This window comes from Vanacampus margaritifer, chromosome 13 (genome assembly GCF_051991255.1).
Source record: "Vanacampus margaritifer isolate UIUO_Vmar chromosome 13, RoL_Vmar_1.0, whole genome shotgun sequence".
Taxonomy (NCBI): domain Eukaryota; kingdom Metazoa; phylum Chordata; class Actinopteri; order Syngnathiformes; family Syngnathidae; genus Vanacampus; species Vanacampus margaritifer.
In genome coordinates, this window is record NC_135444.1 from 14504800 (window position 1) to 14527113 (window position 22314).

Below are 22314 nucleotides of genomic sequence, written 5' to 3' on the forward strand. Positions count from 1 at the left end.
ACAGGACGCTTTCCAAAAGTGACATATGCTTTCAAGCCTTCCAATAATCTATAAACCCCAAGAAGCACAAATGTAGCCATGTGCGCGCGCGTGTGCGCAGTTCTGTTGTTTGCAAGCATGCGACGATCTGATTAATGTGCTTCAATCTTTTTTCCATTCGCTGCGAAGCGCCCAACCCAGATATGTTGGAATTAGGCCTCATCGCTCACTACCATCCTACTCTAATCAAAGTGCCGATTCTTGAAACAGACAGCTGCTGTCATGTGCCTCGATTCCAATGGCTATCTGTCCCAGTGGCTGTCCTAGTACTTAGTTGGCCAGCGGAGGTTGTCGGGGAACAAGGGGCTAACTGCCAATTGAAACTGCTGTTCGAGAGCGGCGCTTCAACTCGCATATAGCAGCGTATACCAAAAGCAGGTAAGTTGTCTGTTGTTTTCTTTTTCTGCATTACATCTGAAGATGCTCATTGAGTAAATACTTCTCAGAGATCGGTCACTGATGACTGGATAGTAATGCTATTAGTCAATAAAAAATGGCACAAAAATGGTCTGGAAATCACATGTAAAAAGGAGACCAAGAAAAAAAGAGGGTAACTGAAACGAGCAGTAAGGTCATTTGTAGTGTCTATTTTCCACCTTTGAGCTGAATGGACCAATGTAACTCATTTACATTTTTCCAAATCATTTTAAGAATATCTGTTATTTCCCAGCATTGCGTATCGTTCATTCACTCTATGAAAGTTCAGAGTGCATCCCAATAAGTCAAGACGGCTGGTAATTCCGCACACGCTTGCCACGTTCCTCCACATTTACCATCCGAAAACCAAGTCAAGCTCGAGGTAACATTCCCTGAATGCCTTCTTGGGCTAAAACCTTTAGAGATTAAAGTGGCTAAATATATATGTATCCTGCAGTGACTTATTGTCTGCCCATCTATTTGTGGTGCGGGCGAGTTATCTGGGTGGGCCCGGGCAGAAATAATACCAACTGTTGCATACTAACTACAGATCGGGCTTACACGCCTTACTCATATTGTAACAAATGCACATTAAACTAAAGAGTGGCAAAATAACCATTTCTGGAATCACACTAATTGCAACATAGGAAAGTAGTACTGATTCCTGGGTGGTCAGTACAATATAGCTCAAATGTCAATATGTTGGCATCTATGACAAAAGAGCAAAATGTACATTACAAATTCAGCTGTGTATAGCCTTAGTGTCAAGAGATTCACCTCCCAGGCACATACAAAAATCTCCCTCTACATGTTTAACTAATTTATAATTTTCTATGGGAAAAACAGAATGCGATGTAGAAAAGAATAGGTGAGGATTACATTACCATTTTTAGGTTAGACTTACATTTAAGGATACAACATCAAAACACATGCACACAAAGGCAGTTTGCTGAGGTCAAAGTTCAAATGGGCCTGAACTCTTCCCTCCCACCCCTTGGACTGAGAACATCACAGGTCCCTCTGTGTGCTGCTCTGCATTTATTTTACTCATCATCCCTCATCAGGTCTGCGTGACCCCATCACCCCTGAGCTAGGGTTACCTTGTCAGTTGACTGTCTATCCACGTGCACGGATCTTGAAGCAGTGTCAACAGTTGCTCTGCGGAAAGGAAAAAGGAAGGAAGAGTCACGGAAAATTGAAGAAGAAAAAAGCCCACACAAATTCATTTTTGACTTCCTATTTTTGTTCAAACTCCCGTTGGCTTGATAAAAGCAGGAGTAATTTTCTGAACGAAAAATAAAAATGAAAATGTATTTGCATCTGTTGCAGTAAATACATAGAATGCTGTGTTAGCATCTGTGCTAGCTGCCTGCTAGTAGGTAGCTATATGCTAGTTATTCAAAAGATAGCGTATGTAGTATGCATTCTTATGTTTGGCATTAGTGGTTGAATCTCATTTGTTTATGATAATTTGTTAGTTAACAGTTAAAAAAAAAAAGATGTGTGAGGTGCATCAGTGACACAAAATTCGTTTTTGACTTCCTATTTTTGTTCAAACTCCCGTTGGCTTGATAAAAGCAGGAGTAATTTTCTGAACGAAAAATAAAAATGAAAATGTATTTGCATCTGTTGCAGTAAATACATAGAATGCTGTGTTAGCTTCTGTGCTAGCTGCCTGCTAGTAGGTAGCTATATGCTAGTCATTCAAAAGATAGCGTATGTAGTATGTATTCTCATGTTTGGCATTAGTGGTTGAATTTCATTTGTTTATGATAATTTGTTAGTTAACAGTTAAAAAAAGATGTGTGAGGTGCATCAGTGACACAAAATTCGTTTTTGACTTCCTATTTTTGTTCAAACTCCCGTTGGCTTGATAAAAGCAGGAGTAATTTTCTGAACGAAAAATAAAAATGAAAATGTATTTGCATCTGTTGCAGTAAATACATAGAATGCTGTGTTAGCTTCTGTGCTAGCTGCCTGCTAGTAGGTAGCTATATGCTAGTCATTCAAAAGATAGCGTATGTAGTATGTATTCTCATGTTTGGCATTAGTGGTTGAATTTCATTTGTTTATGATAATTTGTTAGTTAACAGTTAAAAAAAGATGTGTGAGGTGCATCAGTGACACAAAATTCGTTTTTGACTTCCTATTTTTGTTCAAACTCCCGTTGGCTTGATAAAAGCAGGAGTAATTTTTTTGAACGAAAAATAAAAATGAAAATGTATTTGCATCTGTTGCAGTAAATACATAGAATGCTGTGTTAGCTTCTGTGCTAGCTGCCTGCTAGTAGGTAGCTATATGCTAGTCATTCAAAAGATAGCGTATGTAGAATGTATTCTCATGTTTGGCATTAGTGGTTGAATTTCATTTGTTTATGATAATTTGTTAGTTAACAGTTAAAAAAAGATGTGTGAGGTGCATCAGTGACACAAAATTCGTTTTTGACTTCCTATTTTTGTTCAAACTCCCGTTGGCTTGATAAAAGCAGGAGTCATTTTCTGAACGAAAAATAAAAATGAAAATGTATTTGCATCTGTTGCAGTAAATACATAGAATGCTGTGTTAGCTTCTGTGCTAGCTGCCTGCTAGTAGGTAGCTATATGCTAGTCATTCAAAAGATAGCGTATGTAGTATGTATTCTTATGTTTGGCATTAGTGGTTGAATTTCATTTGTTTATGATAATTTGTTAGTTAACAGTTAAAAAAAAGATGTGTGAGGTGCATCAGTGACACTTAAGCTAAGCGTGTGTTATATTTGTTCTTACTTCTGCTTACATTTGTTGATAGTGATAATGCTGAAATGAGTGTGTTCTACTTTGGACATTACAGTGTTCTTATATAAAAACAAATGAATGAACGCACTAGGTCTGAGATGATTACATATGATAATTGTTGTTTACTCAAAGGAGAAGGCCCACATTAGAGCACAAACAAACTGCTTGGATACCTGTTGAGGGGTTCCTATAAAAACACTGCAGTCACCCGCCCACTCCCTTGTCTGTGCTGTCAGCTATCATTCAGGGTCCCCGTAAGTGGGATCCTTGAGAGGAGATGCTATCACCGTTAGCCCGTATGCATTCACACCGCAGTTGCCCTTATCTCTGCCGAGATAACAGATCTCCTCGACAGGCGAGAGACCCGAACCGGACTGACACACACTCACTTTCTGAACCTGCTATCTCATTCCTCGTCTCAGCCTTTTCATTTCAGAGTTCTTCGAAACAAACAAAACAGCCCAATTTGTTACGCTTCCTGTTTAAAATTCAATAAGTGTGTCCTCTTGTAGCTGAGGCTGCAAAGGGCGCGTGTTGCTACGTGATTGCGATCTCTGATGTCGGCCCCGCGGCAGAAACGTGACACGCCTCCGAGTTGACGGCTCTGGATGAGCATGAAATGGAGCAAAGTGTCGGAAGCAGGACAGATCAACAATTTCCTGATACAATTTGCATTTTTATCACTTTGTAAACATGGCATTTCCTGGTAAACAATATTGTTGAAGGTTTAAGCGGCCGTGTAAACACGCAGCAAGAACGGACAGGTCGATGATGTACAATCGAGCAGAAATCTTGTCAACGTAAGAAGAAATAAACATATTTTGAGACAGTTAGCATCCCCCATCCATCCATTTTCTCAAGGCTTGCTGAACACATTAAAACTCTGAGACAAACAAAAATAGTAGCACTTATTGGGGCACGTAAACAGTCTGTCAAATATTGGACAGACAGTGACTTTGTTTTACATGCAGTCAATATTCGGGTTAAGGTCAAAATTCAGGTTTCTGAAACAATCGGGATAACCTGTTTACATGAGTTATTCCCGTATACATGGTCAATGTGCTCAGTTGGAATACCCTGTTCGAAAGTGCGACACGCAAACAGCATCATTACGCAAATACGAAGACGTTAATTCCGCTTTTAACTTTCTACGTTCAATAAAAGGCATTATATTTATGTCACTGACCACACAAAATAAAGTAGTCTGTTTCCTCCTTGCTCCAAAAGTGTGGTTATCATTATGCTTGTTTACCCCTACTTGGAGTATTTCCGGCGGACTTAAGGCCTAGATACACTAATCCGACGTCGCGTGTTATAGACGGCATTAGGCCGACAGCATGCGCCATCTGATTAGTGTATAAATTACTGTCGTAAAGTCGGATCGAGTTGGAATACGTCAAGGGGGGCGGTTCCAGCAAACTCCCCATGTTTAATCTGTGTCGCGGCATTTCATCACTGTGATTGGCTGTTAGCTAGTGAATCAGCGCAAGGGGCAAGAAGCGGAAGTGACAAACGCAGATAAACAGTTTCCCGCTCATTTTGCGCATCGTCACCCTGCTGTACCCTCCGCATTTGAACGTACAATGTCTGTCTGGGCAGAAGATCGGGAAAATGACTTTGTCTCTTTGGTTCAAGAGAGACCGGCATTGTATGATATTACCGTTAAAGGGTATGCCGACAAAGGTAAAAAAGTCAAACTATGGCATGACATGGGGACGCGACTGGATTTACTTTTATATACGATACTGTGCAAAAAGCCGGATGGTTTCATTCACGTGGGAGGACATCGTAAAATAACCGGTATGCATGGTTTATGTTTTTATATCCCGCCACCGTAAAGGGGTTTTCGGTTGCGTTTAAGATGACTACTGCTGCCGATGGTATGGAGGGGAAGTACTTCTCGCCTATGTGTTGAAGGTATGTAATAGTCGGGGTCGGTGCGGTGTGTATTTACGTCATTTTTCTACGCGACGTGCCGACGTCTGGTGGTAGGCCACATTTGGCCAACGTTGGATTGGTGTATCTAGGCCTTAACATAAACGTACGGTATATATGTGCGTATAGATACACACTGCGGCATTTTCATTGTAGAAACGGAAAATATGTGAAAACGAGCATGCACAGAAAGGGAAAAGGGGTAACCCAAGGGTCTTTTCCGGTTTTAAAAAACCTAAATAAGAGCATAATCTGATTTTTGCGCAACACAAATTTTGCCAATATTATAAGTAGTATGACCAAGTGTATGTTCTGGGGCCACGTTATATTTAGTTGAAACTGCACTTTTACTTTGCATAATTTGTAATATACAGTACAAACAATATTGTTTACTATTATTTCATGAGTGTATACAAACGGAGCCCCCCGCCCCACATCTGTAGTGGAGTAAATAAACACGCCAGCCGCTATGTGTATAAATAGGGTACAAACACACTGAGGGCACTGGTGCGGATACTGCGCGTAATGTCAGCACAGTTGCACGTTGTGACAGTCCCGAGCCGGCGGTGCTTTTCAGGCCTTGTCCGCCAGACCACAGCACACTGGGCCTAATAACAAAAACAAGCATCCCGGTGTGGAACTGGTCCCACAGTGTGAGGACCGTAATGAGGAACATGTGGAGCTGCCTAGACACACAGTCAGAGGAAACCCAATCCTTCAACTCCCCCTTTCTACACCCCACCCACCCATTCCTCCACCCATCCCCCATTCCTTCTCGCTTCACTCGACATTCTCACTTGCTCTCGTTTGCTTTAGTTTTTGAAAGTTCTCTCGTAGAAGAAACCCTTATGTAGAGCATATACGACTCCAGAAGTGATACGTTTCGTTCCTAAAAAGTATTTCAGTTTGCTCTAGAGTTGCTATTTTCTAAGATATGCAATGCAATACGCTCATGAGGAAACGTGGCAAAAGAAAGAGGTCTTTCTCCTCATATGAAGTCTGACAAGCAGTCCAGGACTTCCTTTCATCTGTTGAAGTCATCCTTACCGTCCACCTGGATCAATTAGCTGTTTGCTTCACTGATCATCAGTCTCGCATTCATTAGTAGCTCCCCAGGTTGCGGATGTTCTGCTCTATAACTTTAATTTCGCTGCCCTATCATGACCCGAGCTTGTTTTTAATATCTTGGGTTAAGATCACTATAAAGTGCATTTCGTGTCTTCATCAGAATCACTCTACTACTAACTACAAGGAGATACTGCCTCTCTTATACCTTTTCCCTCTCACTTTGGCAAGTGCTTGATAAAAAAAAAAAATTCTAAACTCTATGGCTATATTACCGACAAGTTATTTGATTAAAGGAGTCATTTTGATCATGTATATTCTGTTTTCTAAATCACTTTGAACGCGTGTCCCTCGAATTGATGTCCCTTTGCGAAACCCGCTGACGCCTTCAGTGACGTTACAAAAGGTGTTTTGTCTTTCTTCAATGGAGGTGGAAACAGACAAATAGTTTCTTGAATAAATATTTAGACTTACAGTATGTGTGTAGTTGGATGTCGTCAATCTTAGCATGTCTGCTGAAAAACCTTTCAGATATTCAAAAATATATTTAACAGTACACAGTCAGCTTGTTAATAGCATCATGCTAAATCATGCTAACATTATACAAAACGTAGGAGCTTGATCAATATACATTTCTAATGAATATGACGTTCAGTGACATTGACTATCCTGTTCTTCTAATCCAAAATAATTGTCTGTCCTTTTAGGAAATGCAGTCAACTGGTCTGGAGGATGAAGAGCAACGCAGGTGAGTGGAGTTGCATTTGAAAATGCTCCAATGTACCTTAACTCGGACCCCAAAACAGCCCAATCAGCATTTCCACCAGTAGTTTGATTAACCACACTATATGATTCTGTAAATTCTTATTATTAGGATAGCTATGACAACATGTAATTGGTCAAATACCTGAGCACATACTGGACATTAGTCATGAACAAGTGACACCAGTGACAAAAATCCCTTTTGGATTTATTAGATTTGACCCATTCCCGTTTTTTGCCGACCGATAGACAGGCGTGTTTTCGATTCTTTGACTTAAAAAATGTGATTCCGATAACAAATAAGTAGCTGATGTGCATCCACGTTATAGTAACTTCGCCAACTACTGGCCTGGCATGCAAATTACAGTATTTTCAGTCATTTTACATGTGAATGACACTTTTCAAAATCGTAAATTATATATATATATAGATATATATATATTTTTTTCACTTGGTCATTCTGATATAAACATACTCTCAGCCTATGTCATTTAGGTGGATTTAAAATGTCAGCATTCAGCCCATCAACGGAGCTAGCCCCCAAAATTAGCTGAACAAACAGAGTAAAGCCAAGCTCTCCAGGGAATAAACTTGGCACACTGGGTCCAGTGTGACAGGGCTCCTTGTAGCTCAGAACAATCCAAATGTTCCACTTGGGTTGAGCTGTCTTCGTTTCTCCCCTCCACTCAATATATCAGCCCCACATCAACATGGGCCCGTCAAGACCTTTCACAAGGCTGACAGGCCACCTGAATCACACAATTGTGCGGCCGGAGGGGCCGGCATGTGTACAGAAGACGCAGTGATCCAGCAACTGTCTGGGTTCACTTCTCCTCTCTCTCATAAAGTCAGCAAGCCCAAATGTTCCAGCTGCACCAAAACAACATATTAAGATTTAATCCAATTTGAGCGAAAAAATAAAAACAATTAAGCAACTGTTGGGTTTTTCATAACGCCAACATTTAATAAGGTAATAGTCGGGCGCATTAAAATTCTTGCTTCGCATGGCTCAAATAGCCCACAGCCCGTCCCAGGTGAGGGCTGAAGGCTTGAGTGGCCGCGTCTTTGCAGATGGTCCGGCCTCATAGCAGCTGTGCAAATGAAAGACGAAGTGTCGTTGAAGGAGTGAGAGAAAAGGGAGTGAGGTGGAAAGTTGGCCACAAAAGGGAAAGAGTAACATACAAGTCGCTCGCTGAAAAAGTCATGGAAAAACTAATGGTGCTTAAAAATCTGCAGTGAGAAAATCATCTACTTGAGTATTTTACTGTTTTCTCCTCGGCCCTTGTTTGATAGCTCAAACAACCCTAGAGTGCGATAAACCAACTAACCAGTTTCGATAAAATCACTCTTTGAAGGACAACCGCCGTGTACTATCTTGACCTTATCATGCAAGCTATTAAGCAAGTCATACTTCCAACACCGTAAAATGTTGTTTTATGGAAGCCGAGTTAGATATAAAGTGTTAGTTTGGAGTGCACCCACCATTGTGTCACCTTCAGGAGTGAGAAAACAACAGGTGAGAGCCTCCCGGCCTGATGCTGAAAACACACCAACATTTATCTTCGGAAGGAGGTGGGGGGTGTAAAAGAGGACAGATGCCTTTTATGCTTCGTACTAAATAAAGGTCTGAAGCACAATGTAGTCAACCTAAAATTACGATTTGTTTCAGTTCTGTGATCATACTTACATACATACTAAAAAAGAAGATTGTGCTTTTTTTTATAACTTTAATAACAAATGCAATTTGTTTTAGGGCCACATTGACAGGAAAAAAACAGTTGTGAAGTCTAAATTTTATGTGAAAAATCTCTTACAAGAAGACCTACTATTATGAAAAAGTTATACTGCTAAAAAGTCTCAAATTCGGTGAAAGAAAATCATAAAGGTATGAGAATAAAGTCTTTCTAGAAATTATGGGGGAAAAAATCATTAAAAATATTAAGTTGCAATAATAGTGTTAATAATAGTTACAAGACCAAAAATGCCGGGGAAAACGGGAACATCCAAAATATGAAAACATATTTTAAAAGAGAAAAAAAAGACATATAATCTGCATTATGCAAACCCACACGTTCAAAACAGCCAATACTGTATGCAGGGGATCAACTAGTTTTAACTTGCAATATCACCACTGACCACTAGATGGCAGAAATTTCATAGTTGCACGCACACACTGGGTATTATACTACAACATGAGCAGGCCTGATACTTATGTATGCACGTATTTAGCCGATATATAAAACAATTTTTTTTTTATCATACATTTAGTTTGGAAGTGTGTGGTCGTATGCGGCTTTCAGGTCACACTGATGAAAAATTATGGCCCCCTCCAGCATTTAAATGGCCTATTACTGGTTCTTCAGTAAGGACAACTTGATGGATGTCGGTAAAAGTGATGTTTTTTAGCAATAAACACCAGTTACTCAGTACTTTCCACGGAATACTTAGTCTTACCTAATTATTTGGAGGACTGCTTTTTACTTTTACTCGAGTCCTACGATTCAAGAGAAACTGTAATTGAGTAGGCCTATACATTTTTGGCTTCTTTACCCAGCGCCCACCACTGCTCAGCAAACTAATTCCCCAATTACCATCTCACACCATGAAACACTTTTTGCAATGTCCTCACCCCCCAAGTAAATTGCCACTGCATGTAAATATCAAGTGTTTAGTTAAAAAGAAAAAAAAGAAAAAAGAAGTCCTCCATTGGCCAACCATCACCTCGGGGCCCCCAGTCTCCACTGGAAACCCCTCCCCGCAGAACCGCCCTGAAGACAGGGGCCCCTTTTGAATGACAGCGATTGTGGGGAGGGAGACGAATTTTGCTCTGATTCCCCCCGCAGCCGCAGCGTCGATGAGAAGCAGTCGAGGAACTCCATTCTAACTGAATGGATTGGCATGGGGAGAAGCGGACCTCAGATCACGGCTAAGCTGCAGCTTTGGGACTGTGTAACGCTGACCATGGTTGTCATTTCGCTACTCTATCCACCAGGTAAGTGGTGCGTGCGAACCGGCGGCCAAATCTGTGCCGCTCCACTCCAGCCCGGCGTGCCGAGCGGCTGCGCTCCGCTGCACTCTGCCGGAACGAAAACTTGCAAATGTTTCCGTGCGTTGTTTTGCTCGACTAATACTAAAACTATTTTAATTATTGCCGTTAAACAATCGCGGGGAGGGAAAAAAAAAAAAAGTTGTGAGCCCACCGCGGGGACAAAGTACCCCAACCCCTCACTTTGCTAGCCAAGCAGCGTGAGTTGAGTTACCTCAACTTTGCCTCCTCTTTCAGGCAAACACTTTGTCGGAAATGCTCTCAAATCAACCACAGCATCTTTTAACAACATACCTTGTTCTCGTCAACATTAACATCGCCCGTTGAACTTATAACCCAATTTGGCGAAGTTTTTGTGGGGGGCGGTGTTAGCTTCTAGCTAGCGTCGCTCACGAGCAACCAGCAAACTGTCGAGAAGAAGAAAAAAAAAACACCAAAAGTTTGACGTTTTTAAAGCAGCAAACGAGGCTAATTGAGACACAAAAAAAAGTGAATGGAACGTGTATACCATCTTGTCGTCGAATCGAGTCGCACCGACGGTATTTTAGTGCTCGAGTTATTAATTTTATTAGCTGCCATGAATAGAGGAGATGGAGGGGGGTGTCCAGTGTTGAGTTGTTTGGCACGACACGAGAAACCAAACCGCTACTTAACCACAAAGGGTGTCTCAGAGGGATAAAGATGTATAGTTGTTAATCCCCCCCCCAAAAGTCATAGCTTTACTTCATTATTTTGTTTGTATGTTGAGAATGTGAAAAGTTTATATTAAAGCCTATGTATTGTGAAAATACTCCTCTTGGGACACATACACAAAACGTCTATTTGGTTCCACAGGTTGAAATGTGTCAAAGTAGAATTTTTTATTTTTATTTATTTTTTTAGTTTTCTCGTGTTTCATCAAGTATTGCAGTGAAACTGTGTATAGAAATATGGTACATAAAGTGACTGGAAGAAAACTTTTAAGTATATTAACGTATGTGGGAAAGTTTTGTAAATCAATTAATCATGTTTCTTCATTTAAAGCTCCATGAGAAATTGGGGATACATTTTTATTGTATATTTGTAAAGGTCCTGGCTTTCTGATAAGACAGTAGGGCTTCCACCATATACAAAATGGATATATTTGTACATATTTTTAATTGATTGCAGGAGTTGTGTGGATGTGGCCCAACTTCTCATAGCTGACGTCATCTTTGCCTGCTTTAAACAGCAAAACAGGCTGAATAAACAAGTCAGTGCTGCTTGCAGCCAAGTAGAGCACGTCATTTGCCTCCATTGCTTCAAAGTGTGACTAATCAGCAACCAATTTTGACACATTGATTCATTCTTAATGACCGATTTAGTTAGTGATCATAACCATCTCTTTGTGGTTATTCCAAGCCACGTTGTGACCACAGAAATGACCGTGTTGAGTGCTAAATAGATTTCTTGTGGTCCTCAAACTTGTCGTACCAGAGGAAGCTCGTGTGGTCATTTGAGGAGATGAACCGTAGCGGATGGTTTCTCATGGCGATGATTGTCAGAGGGTGTCAATCAGGGCAGACTCCGCTGACCCCGATACGAGGCAGCCGAGGCCGGTTGGAATTCCAAGGAGGGATGTTGAATGCCTCCAGCTTGACCTCCTTCACCGCATCTCTGTTTTATCAGGGCTAGTGTTGAAGTGCTGCGGCGGTGACGTGCATTAATCATCTGTCACTCCCCCCCTCGCCCTCCCCCACGCACACAGAGTCACACCTCTGTGAAAGGGAAGATCTGGTGGTGCGAAAAATTCCCATGGACAGGGTTGATAGTGTCATGGCCAAGATGTGAGCTTTGGCGGAAATTGATGACATGGTATGTTGTCATTGATTATCTTGGTCAGGGTTTCCCAAACTTAAATTATTTATTTTTTTAGCTTAATATTTCCAAGCCATTAATACTGTAAACTTGCTGTACAATGAACACAATGGATATGTCTTTAAAATAAGTTGGAGTGGAGGTACATGGGCCAAGAAAGAATCAATTGTGTAAATTGTAAACATTGTGAGAGTGTTAATTTCTAAGTGAATAATGCATAGATTAGGCAGGGGCATGATAATCATTTTTTTTCATCGTTAAGAATTGGTCGATTTATTTAGAATTGATTGTTGATTAATCATGTCATGACACATGGCAAAGACAAAAGGGTGTGCACTACTAGGCTCCAACCAGTAGAGGTGCTGTTGAGTCACTTTAACCTTAGTGTGTGGTCTAAAGAAGAACACAACGTCGGCTATGAAAATATTGCACGGCGAACCACTGGGCAGCATTTTTGATTCCTTGAAAATAATGTATAGAATATATTGTATATAATTTTTTAAATGCTCTGAGTGACATTCGAGTTATTGACATTTGAGTTGTAAGGTAAACCCTCCAAAAATGGAGGTTTGCATGTATTATTTTCTACCTCCACTTCCTTAAGAGAGATAATTTTTTCTGTAAGACTCCAATTTTAAGTTCCCAAGCATCATGGCCCTGAGTGATATCCCTCATGTTATCTGACCACCATACACCAAACCCTGGTGTGCCGTGTAGTGTATTTTAATGGACCTCAAATATCTCAGCAGCAGCCAAACCACGTTCAACACCCTCAGGATAACCAACACAGGCTGCTTGCTATTTCTGGGAGGGCTCGTTTGAAGAACATTTTGGAAACTCGTAGGCTCAAGGTTTTAATGACTTGATGGTGATAATGGAGACTTTTCAAGTACTGATCTGATCAGGTGGGCATAACAATCTATGAATTTGGTCGATTCAGTGGAATGATATTGGGTCCTGAACCAAAGTTTGGGATCATTTTCATTGTTGTTTTTTTTTTCCAAGAAAGGGGTCATTTTGTATTTATTTTTAATCCATTAAAATCCATAATAATCCATTAAGTTAAGTGAAGTTAAGAATTGGATGCCTATGTAGGCACTGGAAAGTTGCACTACAGCCACAGCAGCATTATTTTAAAAATTGCAACAATTAATCGATTATTCACAAACTATTTTGATAATCGATTAATCGTTAGAGACTTTGTTTAAACTAAAATTGTCCAAAACATTTGCATTGAAATATTCTCAGATTTCTTTACTTCTACATGAAAGTAGATTGATTATTTTTTGGTTTTATCGAAATAAGACATTTGCAAACATCCGCTTTTACTTTGGGAAAACAATGTTCTCATGGATGTTACCAAACCAGGAAGTGAATCATAATCACTTTATATTTGTGCATTTTTCTGCACTGTCAATTTGAAATTTTGGAAATGTGAACATTTTTTAATTCGATTAATCTAAAAAATAATTAGATGAATGAATTGTTAAAATAATAGTGGGAGCACTAATTATTTATCAAACCATGAATGATTTCAGAAAATTCACTGAGATTATACAATGGCTTCAAAACCAATAACAATCAATTTTATTTGACCATAATCCAGTGAACAAAGCCAAATTCCTGAATTTGAATAGAAGTCATAAATATGTAGGATTGTTTTTAAGATTGTTTGGCCTTGGCAGAGGACGAAGATACAAATATCTTGGTTATCTCTTTAATGCTTACTGTTCTGCTTTTGTTTTCCAGTTTACTGTCAGCAGTGTCGCATCCAGCGCTGCAATGCCGAGTACGTGGCGTCGACCTCGCCTTCAAACGGCCTGCAGGAGGACGCGCCGCCCGACGTGGACTACTGCATCGCGCTGCGGGCCTACGCCCTCTGCACCCGTCGCCAAGCCCGGAGTTGCCGCGGCGACCTGGTCTACCACTCGGCCGTCTTCCGCATCAAGGAGCTATTCTCTCAGCACAACTGCTCCAGCGACGGACCCACGTCCTCCGCCAAGGTCCCCAGCACGTCCCGGCCGGCCGTGTCGGAGCTGTGCAACTACGAGAACCGGGTTCTCGCCGCCGGTTCGGGCGGCCAGCAGAAGAAGTACGCCCACTGTGGATTATTCGGAGACCCGCACCTACGGACTTTCCGGGACGAGTTTCAGACCTGCAAGGTGGAAGGGGCGTGGCCTCTGATCGACAACCGTTTCCTGTCCGTGCAGGTGACCAACGTGCCCGTCGTGCTTGGCTCCAGCGCCACTGCGACCAGCAAGGTAAGGATAGTCTGTGTGCTATGGAGAGAGAGATCGATATGTTTTTTTCAGTACCGATACTGATCATTAGGGCTGTGCCAAAAAAATCTATTCGGATAGTACGATTTACAATCGATTTTAAATGTCCCAAAATTTATTTTATTTAAATTATTTTATACCGTCTTGCTCTTGTTTGTGTGTGCCTTTATTGGGAGCGCTGTTCATGTGGTACACGATTTGGCCACTTAGAGGCAGTGTGGTTTTGCGGATACACTGTACAAGCAAATCATTTTGAATCAAAAATTGTTCTGAATCGAAAATGGATTGTGAATGGAATCGCAGACCCGAAAATTGAAATCGAATCGTGAGACAGTCAAAGATTCCCACCCCTACCGATCATTTGTAATCAAGGAGGCAAATAAAAGTGCACCACAGTTTTCCTACCACGAATAGCGAAAATCTGACTTATTGTTACCCTGCCAAAAAGACTTACAACTGCCTTTTAAAGGCCACAAAAAGGCAGTAAAGCACTACATAAAGTGCCTCAACTCACTTCAACCACCACCAAAATGGTACCAAAGCAAATACTTTTATATTAGACAGTGCTTTGGCCTGGGCACCACAGCAGCGAAGAATTGAGGATAGCTTTATTAGCTAGCTAGCTCAATTAGGCTAAAGAAGAACGCTGTGCTAAAGGCTACATGCATGTTGACTTTAACAGGCAGCTCATTTCGACACAGAAGAAGTTAAGAGAGGCTCAAAACAATCAGAGAAATTTGTCTTTCCCATTGGAAAAACAAAAACTAATAATAATAAAAAATGAAATTGTTTCTGGAGTTTGAGCAACTAATCATTCATAGCATGGGCGTCTATGTTATGGAACGTTAGCGTGCTAGCTCAAGCCTCACCGTAAAGCACCAAAACATGTGAAGTTAATCGTCATTCCACGGTGCCTCTCAAGTCTCCGCGGCATTCCTGCTGTCTCGGCGCAGCAAGGGTGGGGGGCGGGGTTGGGGGGGTGGTTGCAGGAATAAAGAAAGGAAGAAAGAAATAAAGAGAAAGGGGGTAGGGAGAGGAGTGTGAGTCCTTCGCTGGTGTTGAATCACTGACATGCTTGAGCGCTCTACCTTTAACACACGGGTGGTCATATGGTTGTGATTAACGCTCACTCAAACATTCTCCACCGCCGCAATCTGGAATGTTTTTGTCACCCCTCTGCTCAAGTAATTAGCCCGGCACTTTTTGTGTAAATATGGAATCATGTGGAAAAATAGAAGACCAATTGGAAAGGAGTGTCTTTCACTAGATTAAGCCCAAAACTTTTTAGCTGAAGAAACTTGACTTTTTCTCCTTCTTGCTATAACGCACAAAATTGGAAACGAGTCGCGCAAGATGAAAGTATCGCTGGTGTTTGTGTTTGTGATGCCAAGCTGAAAGTGAGTGGAGGTGAAATCTCTGCCAGTGCCCGCATTACCGCCATACTGTAGCGCCTCCTGAGTTGGTTTCAACTTGCCAGACTCGAGACAGGAAATCATCCATCATTGTACAGTATCCCTTCCAAAAAGTGGAAACGTAACAGAGGCGGGCGCTTTGTCAGGTACTTTAAAGGGAAACGGCCGCTTCGGGAGCGACTGATTTGTTTATTTCGTTTTCAGAGCTCAGCTGGAATACAAATCACTGTCAGTGCTGGCACAAACGCGGGCACGACAGTCTGACTGGGGAGGGGAGGGGAGGGGGGGTAGGAAAGGAAAGATAGTGGCTCATGTAACATGCTGGTCATTGTTGTTTTAAAAATAATTTGGGCCCAAATGGATGGAGGGGTTGCTTGGAGATGATTTCACCCAGGAAAACAAGCCAATTGGATTGACATGTTTGGTTCTCTGCTGCCACCGTGTGGCCATCTTGGTCCTGCAGTTGATTCATTGAGGACAAAGGGGGCCTTCGGTTTCTTATTAGCGTCAGTCCTCATTTCAAATTGATGACAAAATGATGAAATAAATACATAATTCAATATGCTACCAATGTGCCTGGTATCATGCTGGACAGATGAACCATAATTTGTCATTGACATTTTGTAACTGGTTATAAGAAAGTTGATCTTAAATTAAGAAATAGCATCATTATTTAAGTGTAAGCTAGCTGCGGTATGTTAGCGTATTTCAAGTCATATTTTCCTGTTTTATTGTTAGATTAGTATGCTAAAATTTATTTTGATATATATATATATATATAAATTTGTTTTTGCCAGTTGAGCCATTCTGTTTGACAGGACGGCTTTTGAGAGGATTTGAACCATTTTTGGTTTGCTTTCACACTTGCCAGATAGCGCTTCAAGTGCTGTGGCAGGCTTTAGATTTTCTACCTTTTAGTTAAGGCATATTTAGTCATTAAAAAAAAAACATTAAGTACTGGGGCCTTAACTAACCATTCATTATTTTCATAATTGATTGGTCTGTCAGTTATTTTGTCGATTAATTGATAAATCAGATAAAAAAAAAAGGGGGTTTAATTTCCACCCCTTTTTTCAAAAACAGGAAAATATTTCAAGTTAACAGTGCATAAAACATAAATTAATTATGATCCAGTTACTACTTTATTTTATTACTTTACTTATGGGCCAACATTTTGATCATTGTTTTCCAAAGTAAAAGCTAATGTTTTATTTTGATTCAACACAAAGATAAACATTCTGCTACAATGGAGGACAACAAACATTGGCGAAGATTTACTGTTGCGAAATTCTGAGGATTTGGTTCATTTTTGATGAAAAAAAAGTATCTAAACGATTAATCGATTATCACAAATGATTGATTAATTTGAAATGACTCCTCGCTTAATTGTTGCACCTCTAAAAAGTACTGCTGGTTTTGGCAGCTGTCAAATATTTCTAGAATTGTGTATTCTACAGATTACGTCAACAATTAATCGAGTAGTAGAATAAAAATTGTTTTATACCGGTGCATGTATTATTTTTGTCCATTTGGCGTTGCTATAGTCAATTTCTATTATAGTTTCTGTGACTTAAGCATGTATGGCTGAAAAAGGAAGGCGGGCCCGACCTGTGAGTGACGTGGGCGTCAGCAAATGAGAGTGTACAGTAGAGCTGGCTGTTAACTGGCTAGCAGGTTATAGGCTATATTAAATTAGCTAAGAACGATACGTTATTTTGAGTTGACGATTGTAGATGTTTGTGTTGTTTTTTTAAATCGATTTATTCGATTAATGGTTGCAGCTCTCGTTATTAATTATTATTTTTTTACTGTTTCCAGATCACGGTCATCTTCAAGTCGTACCACGGCTGCACGGACCAGAAAGTGTACCAGGCCACCACGGATGACCTGCCGTTGGCCTTTCAGGACGGCACTCGCAACGGCGGCGGCTCGAGCGGCAGCCTGACCATCGCGGAGCGCGGCGGCTCCGGAGCCAGCCGTCAGGTGAAGATCCAGGCGCGCTACATCGGCACGTCCATCATCGTGCGGCGCGTGGGCAGCTACCTGACCTTCGCCATCCGCATGCCCGAGGACACGCTGGACTTTTCCGAGGACAACGGCGGCCTGCAGCTCTGCCTGCACGGCTGCCCGCGCAACGAGCTCATCAAGGAGCACACGCTGGGCCGCCAGAGCCAGCAGCACCGGCAGTCGGGCGCCGCCACCGAGCTGGGCCCGCTGCGGCCCCCCCACCAGGTCTACACGGTGGAGAGAGCCACCGCCAAGTGTCGGGAGACTCTGCAGGTGGAGGACGTTTACTTCCAGTCCTGCGTGTTTGACTTGCTGACCACGGGAGACCCGGAGTTCTCCATGGCGGCGTACGGGGCCCTGGAGGATTTAAAAGCGCTGCCGCCCAGCAAACTCAAGCAGAACTCCCCGAGGAGTCCGCGTCTTCACAACCGAGGGGCGCCGCAGACAGTCGCCGTCAACGGCCCGGCTTCTATTCTCACACTCCTACTCCTCATCGTGCTGCTTTTGTAAAAATAAAATAAAATAAAGTTATATGGAAAAATACGCAAGAGGATTAGGGCCAGTGAAGAGAGAGGAAAAAAAGGTTGGCAGGATTCTGACTTTAAAGTCACAATTCTGACTTTAATCTCTGAATTCTGACTTTAAAGTGGCTGTTTTGTTTCATATTGCACAAAATCACGTTTGTGTTGTTAATGCTTTGATCTTTTTTTTTTTTAATCGATTTATTCGATTAATAGTTGCAGCTCTAGTTATTTGTTATCCAAGATTAAAGTCTGACTTAAATCTTAGAATTCTGACTTTAAAGTAAGAATTCTGAGTGAGAAACCTGCCAACCTTTTTTTTTTTTCTCTCTCTCTTTACTGGCCCTAATCCTCTTCCGTAGGAAAAAAAACAGGTGGAAGCATCACCAGAGCTTGAGGATCGAGCACCGAGGTCACATTTTGCAATCTGTTGTTGTAATTTGGATTCACATGAAACACAACATCCTGTTTTGTCATTTGTCGCTATAAGCAGTTTTTTTGTAAATATAAACATTTCACTCCATCTTTGTCATACTCATGCAGTGTCTCCAGTCGTAGCAGCAGCACTTACAGCACCAATAGCATGTTTTGTGTATTTAAATGTTATTTCGCAACGTGGCATGCTCAATACACAAGCTCCAACAACTTTATGTAAAAACTACCTATCCACCGTACAACATACACACGTGTGAGGTCATCTGTGAAACGCTCCCTCTTCAAGCTGTTTTGCCTTCCAGTTTCAAAGGTTAAGAAAAAAAAAAATCTTTATATAATAATAATATATTAAGAGTGTATATATGTGTTTCATATTGTGTACATTGGCTGATGTATAGTTTTAACTGTAATACGTGTTGTGTTCTGTAGGCTATTTTAGTAAATAAACTAATGTTTTGTTCCATATGTAATTTTACATATTAAAGTGTTGGAAATTGTTTCCCTGTTTGTGTCTTTTTTTTTTTTCCAGATTGATTGAAAGGGAAAGACGTGACGTGAGTTACATACATTTCTGAGTAGGCGGTCTCCTTCTTGCGTCTTTCTTTCACTCCTTCCAGGGAGAGCGTGACACTGCATTTCCTGCTTTAAGATTTGGGGGAGAAAAAAAAAATCATTATTTGGGTCAAGACCTTTTAAACGCCACTTAATATGTAAAACATGGAAAATGTAACTTGAAAAATACCTTTTTGTAGTTCTTACTATGTCCTGATGGGGTCCTCAGTCCATAAGACCTGAAAGCTTTGACTTCAAATAGGCAGTGGAGCTTAAAATCCAGCAGCACTGGTAGTTTACAGTACAAATTGTCATTATTGTACAAGTATATATAATACCTCATACAAGAAAACCACTAAACTGACAATTTTTTTTTTCAATTTTAACTCTGTAGTCTGTGCTTTTTAATAATTTTCTTATTTAATACAACGGACAAAATTGTTAAATCTACAAATGTTCTATTTAAAGATATAGCCGAGACACAAAAGTGAGGCAGCGAGCAGCGGAGCCTCACCTGACACTGCGCAATCTTTCTCATCTATTGCTAATATTACTAGATTAAAACAAAAGGAAGCTATTAGCAAGTGTTTTCATCTCTTATCATTTCTAATATAAAGTTTGCAGACACATTTAAACATGCACTTTCATTTTTCATAGAGCCAGGTTAACGAATTTACCTCTGCCTCCAACATCTAATAAAAAAGATGAATATTTTTTTTCAATTTAAAGATACTGAATGTAGAATATTCAATTTCGAATCGCTACTGCCACCAGTTGATTTTTTTAATTTATTTAAATACACTCACACACACACACACACACACAAACATGATCTCCCGGGTGGGGAAGCGAACCCGCGCTGCTTGCATCGAAGGCAAGCGTTCTTCGTCACATCCGCAGACGGAGGGTGGAACATTCAAACCCGAATGCAGTCTGAAAACTCTTGGCCAGAGGCTTGCACGAGTTACCATCGTGAACAGCTGAGATTTGAATCTACTAATTTGAAAATGCTTCAGTCATAAATGGTCAAATAAAAGGGCTAGTGCAAAGATATTTTTTGGGAAAAAAGTTCTGTCAAGTGGTTAGAGCAATTGCCTTCCATCACATAGAACCTGGGTTCAAATCCTGCTTCGACCACATTTTAGTATTTAAGTCGATTATCTTTCAATTGACTTTATGAGCACATACATTCAAATCTTAGCATTCATCTTTTCAGCATTCCCGCGCAATTTCTGCCGAAATTGTACATTGTTTAGTTCACTCTATAATGTTGCGTTGAATGAATGCTAAACGCAAAAGATAGCAAGTACAATGAGCCCCTGCGTCGTTGTGATTTGGCACCTGCAGATTCACATATTCCTTTTTTTCCCCCCCCCCTGAGCAGCTGTGATCTCATTTTTAAGTCGACAGCAAGTGGCAAAATGGCCGTCTCCTGAGACGGGTAAAAACTACGCTAACTCAAACTGCCTGCCCGAAATCCTTTCATTTTTTTTTTCAGCTTGGTTAGGAGTGTGAATATTAAAGTGACATGAAATTCTGTTTATTTATTTCAATTGATGGATTGAAACCACACAGTAATGAGGTGTGGATTGCAACAAATGTGGACAGTAAAATCTCAAGGACGCCAGATGGCTAACAAATCTGATGTACCTGCAGTGTGAACAAGGCCTTTTATTTATTTATTTATTTATTTATTATTGAACGCATGGCATGTCGCACCATTAGGAACGTACGCCCGCACACATTAACAATTCATGCCTTCTAATTAGCAAGACACGGACGGAATGAATTTCAATTGTCAGCCGAGAGCGACGTGATTTGTCACATACTGCCGCCGTACTTAATCCCCTCACGCCCTGCTTCGTTTTACGAAGCGAGGATTCGGAAGGCGACGCCGCTGACATGTGTCAGCGCACTTCATTAAAGGGCCTCGCAGATGCTATCCTGAAGAGGATGCAGCAGGTGAGCGGATGGATGTTCTCGTGACTGGCTCTTAAATTTCGGGTTGCCGGCGTCGGTGTCACGGTGAAGTGACGGCGATGTTTGCGGCGGAGGGGGAGGGAAAGGCAGACGCTATTTTTAAAAATGCTGCAGGCCTAGTCTTGATTCATGTCATGTGTTGAGGTGACAGGAAGCGCAACTACAATGCCATCGTAAAGCCTCCAGAGAGCCTTTCTTTCTCCCGCATATAGTTGAAAGTTTTTGACAACTTTGGTGCATATAAGGTTGTCCCAATCCGTTGTTTCAAAATATAGATCCACTTTGGTGTACAATGCACATTTTTTTTATGTTTCTATTTTTCCAAACTCAGTGTATGTGTTTAGTCTGGGTGAAGCAGTATGTGGTTCAATGTCAAAGTAACATAACTGTATAAAATGGTACATTTTCCGCCAATGTACCCGGCTGCCGGCTACGCTAACATCATGCTACGCTAGGTCTGTTTGCGTCCGAATATGTGCCTGTGTTTATTTCTTTCAGTTTGTGGTTCTGACCAAGTAAGACACAATTAAGAAACACACTTTTCTTTTGTTGTAACATTGTTTTGTCCGTTAGAGTCAAAATCACCATAAAGTGCCTTCAAAACGTCATAATTTCACCCCAAAAAAGCTAATTTTTTTAAAAATATTATTATTATTATTATTATTAGAGATTTTCCATTGACTGTGTACATGACAACAGCAAGTTATGTGAGACATTTTTGGCTAATGTTAGCATTTAATGAGCACATGGTGGACCTTCACTTAGCAACACAATCTAGCTAGCTAGCTAGCTGACCGTATACAGTTTCACAACTATATAAAGAATTGTTGATGGGTTTTTATATGAATTGATATTTCGCTACAACAGAGTGGACATGTTTAGCGTGACAATACAGTATCCGACTATGATGAAAAATACGAAGCATAAGTGTAAATAATTTTTTTGCAGCTAGCCACTGCTTCAACCTCCAGTGATAGGCTGGATGTATTCAATGAAATAAAAGGACTCATTTGATCAAATAACATGTCATTATTAGCATAGCTGTTGATCACACATGCTAACATAGCAGTATGGGGGACATAGCTTATGTCTGATAGAAGATACGCGCAAACGTTTGGCCAATTACTGCATATTAAAACCTCCAAATTCTGATGATACTGTCTCCAAATCCACAGATAGGTGAAATGCCTTCTTCCATATATTTTTTTTGACACCAGCAGTTTGTACACTTCTGTGTTAGCTCTATGTTAGCAA

The 22314-nt window shown here is 40.9% G+C and overlaps 1 protein-coding gene and 1 long non-coding RNA gene across 3 annotated transcripts in view; one reads left to right on the forward strand and one right to left on the reverse strand.

Moving 5' to 3' along the window:
- The window catches only part of LOC144062453 (uncharacterized), a 51454-nt gene extending 40734 nt beyond the window's left edge, over window positions 1-10720 (reverse strand). For both annotated transcript variants that reach the window (XR_013296399.1, XR_013296400.1), the window contains exons 1-3: window positions 10547-10720; window positions 10333-10445; window positions 1557-1614 (exon numbers count right to left, since the gene is read on the reverse strand). This is a non-coding gene — a long non-coding RNA (uncharacterized LOC144062453). The remainder of the gene's footprint in view (window positions 1-1556; window positions 1615-10332; window positions 10446-10546) is intronic.
- On the forward strand, window positions 253-19025 carry rgmd (RGM domain family, member D). The gene is made up of 5 exons (XM_077583831.1): window positions 253-417; window positions 6938-6978; window positions 9836-9984; window positions 13624-14135; window positions 17384-19025. Exons 2-5 carry the CDS (start codon window positions 6941-6943, stop codon window positions 18080-18082), a joined length of 1398 nt encoding a protein of 465 aa, XP_077439957.1. The 5' UTR covers window positions 253-417; window positions 6938-6940; the 3' UTR covers window positions 18083-19025.
- The last annotated feature ends 3289 nt before the right edge of the window (window positions 19026-22314 follow it).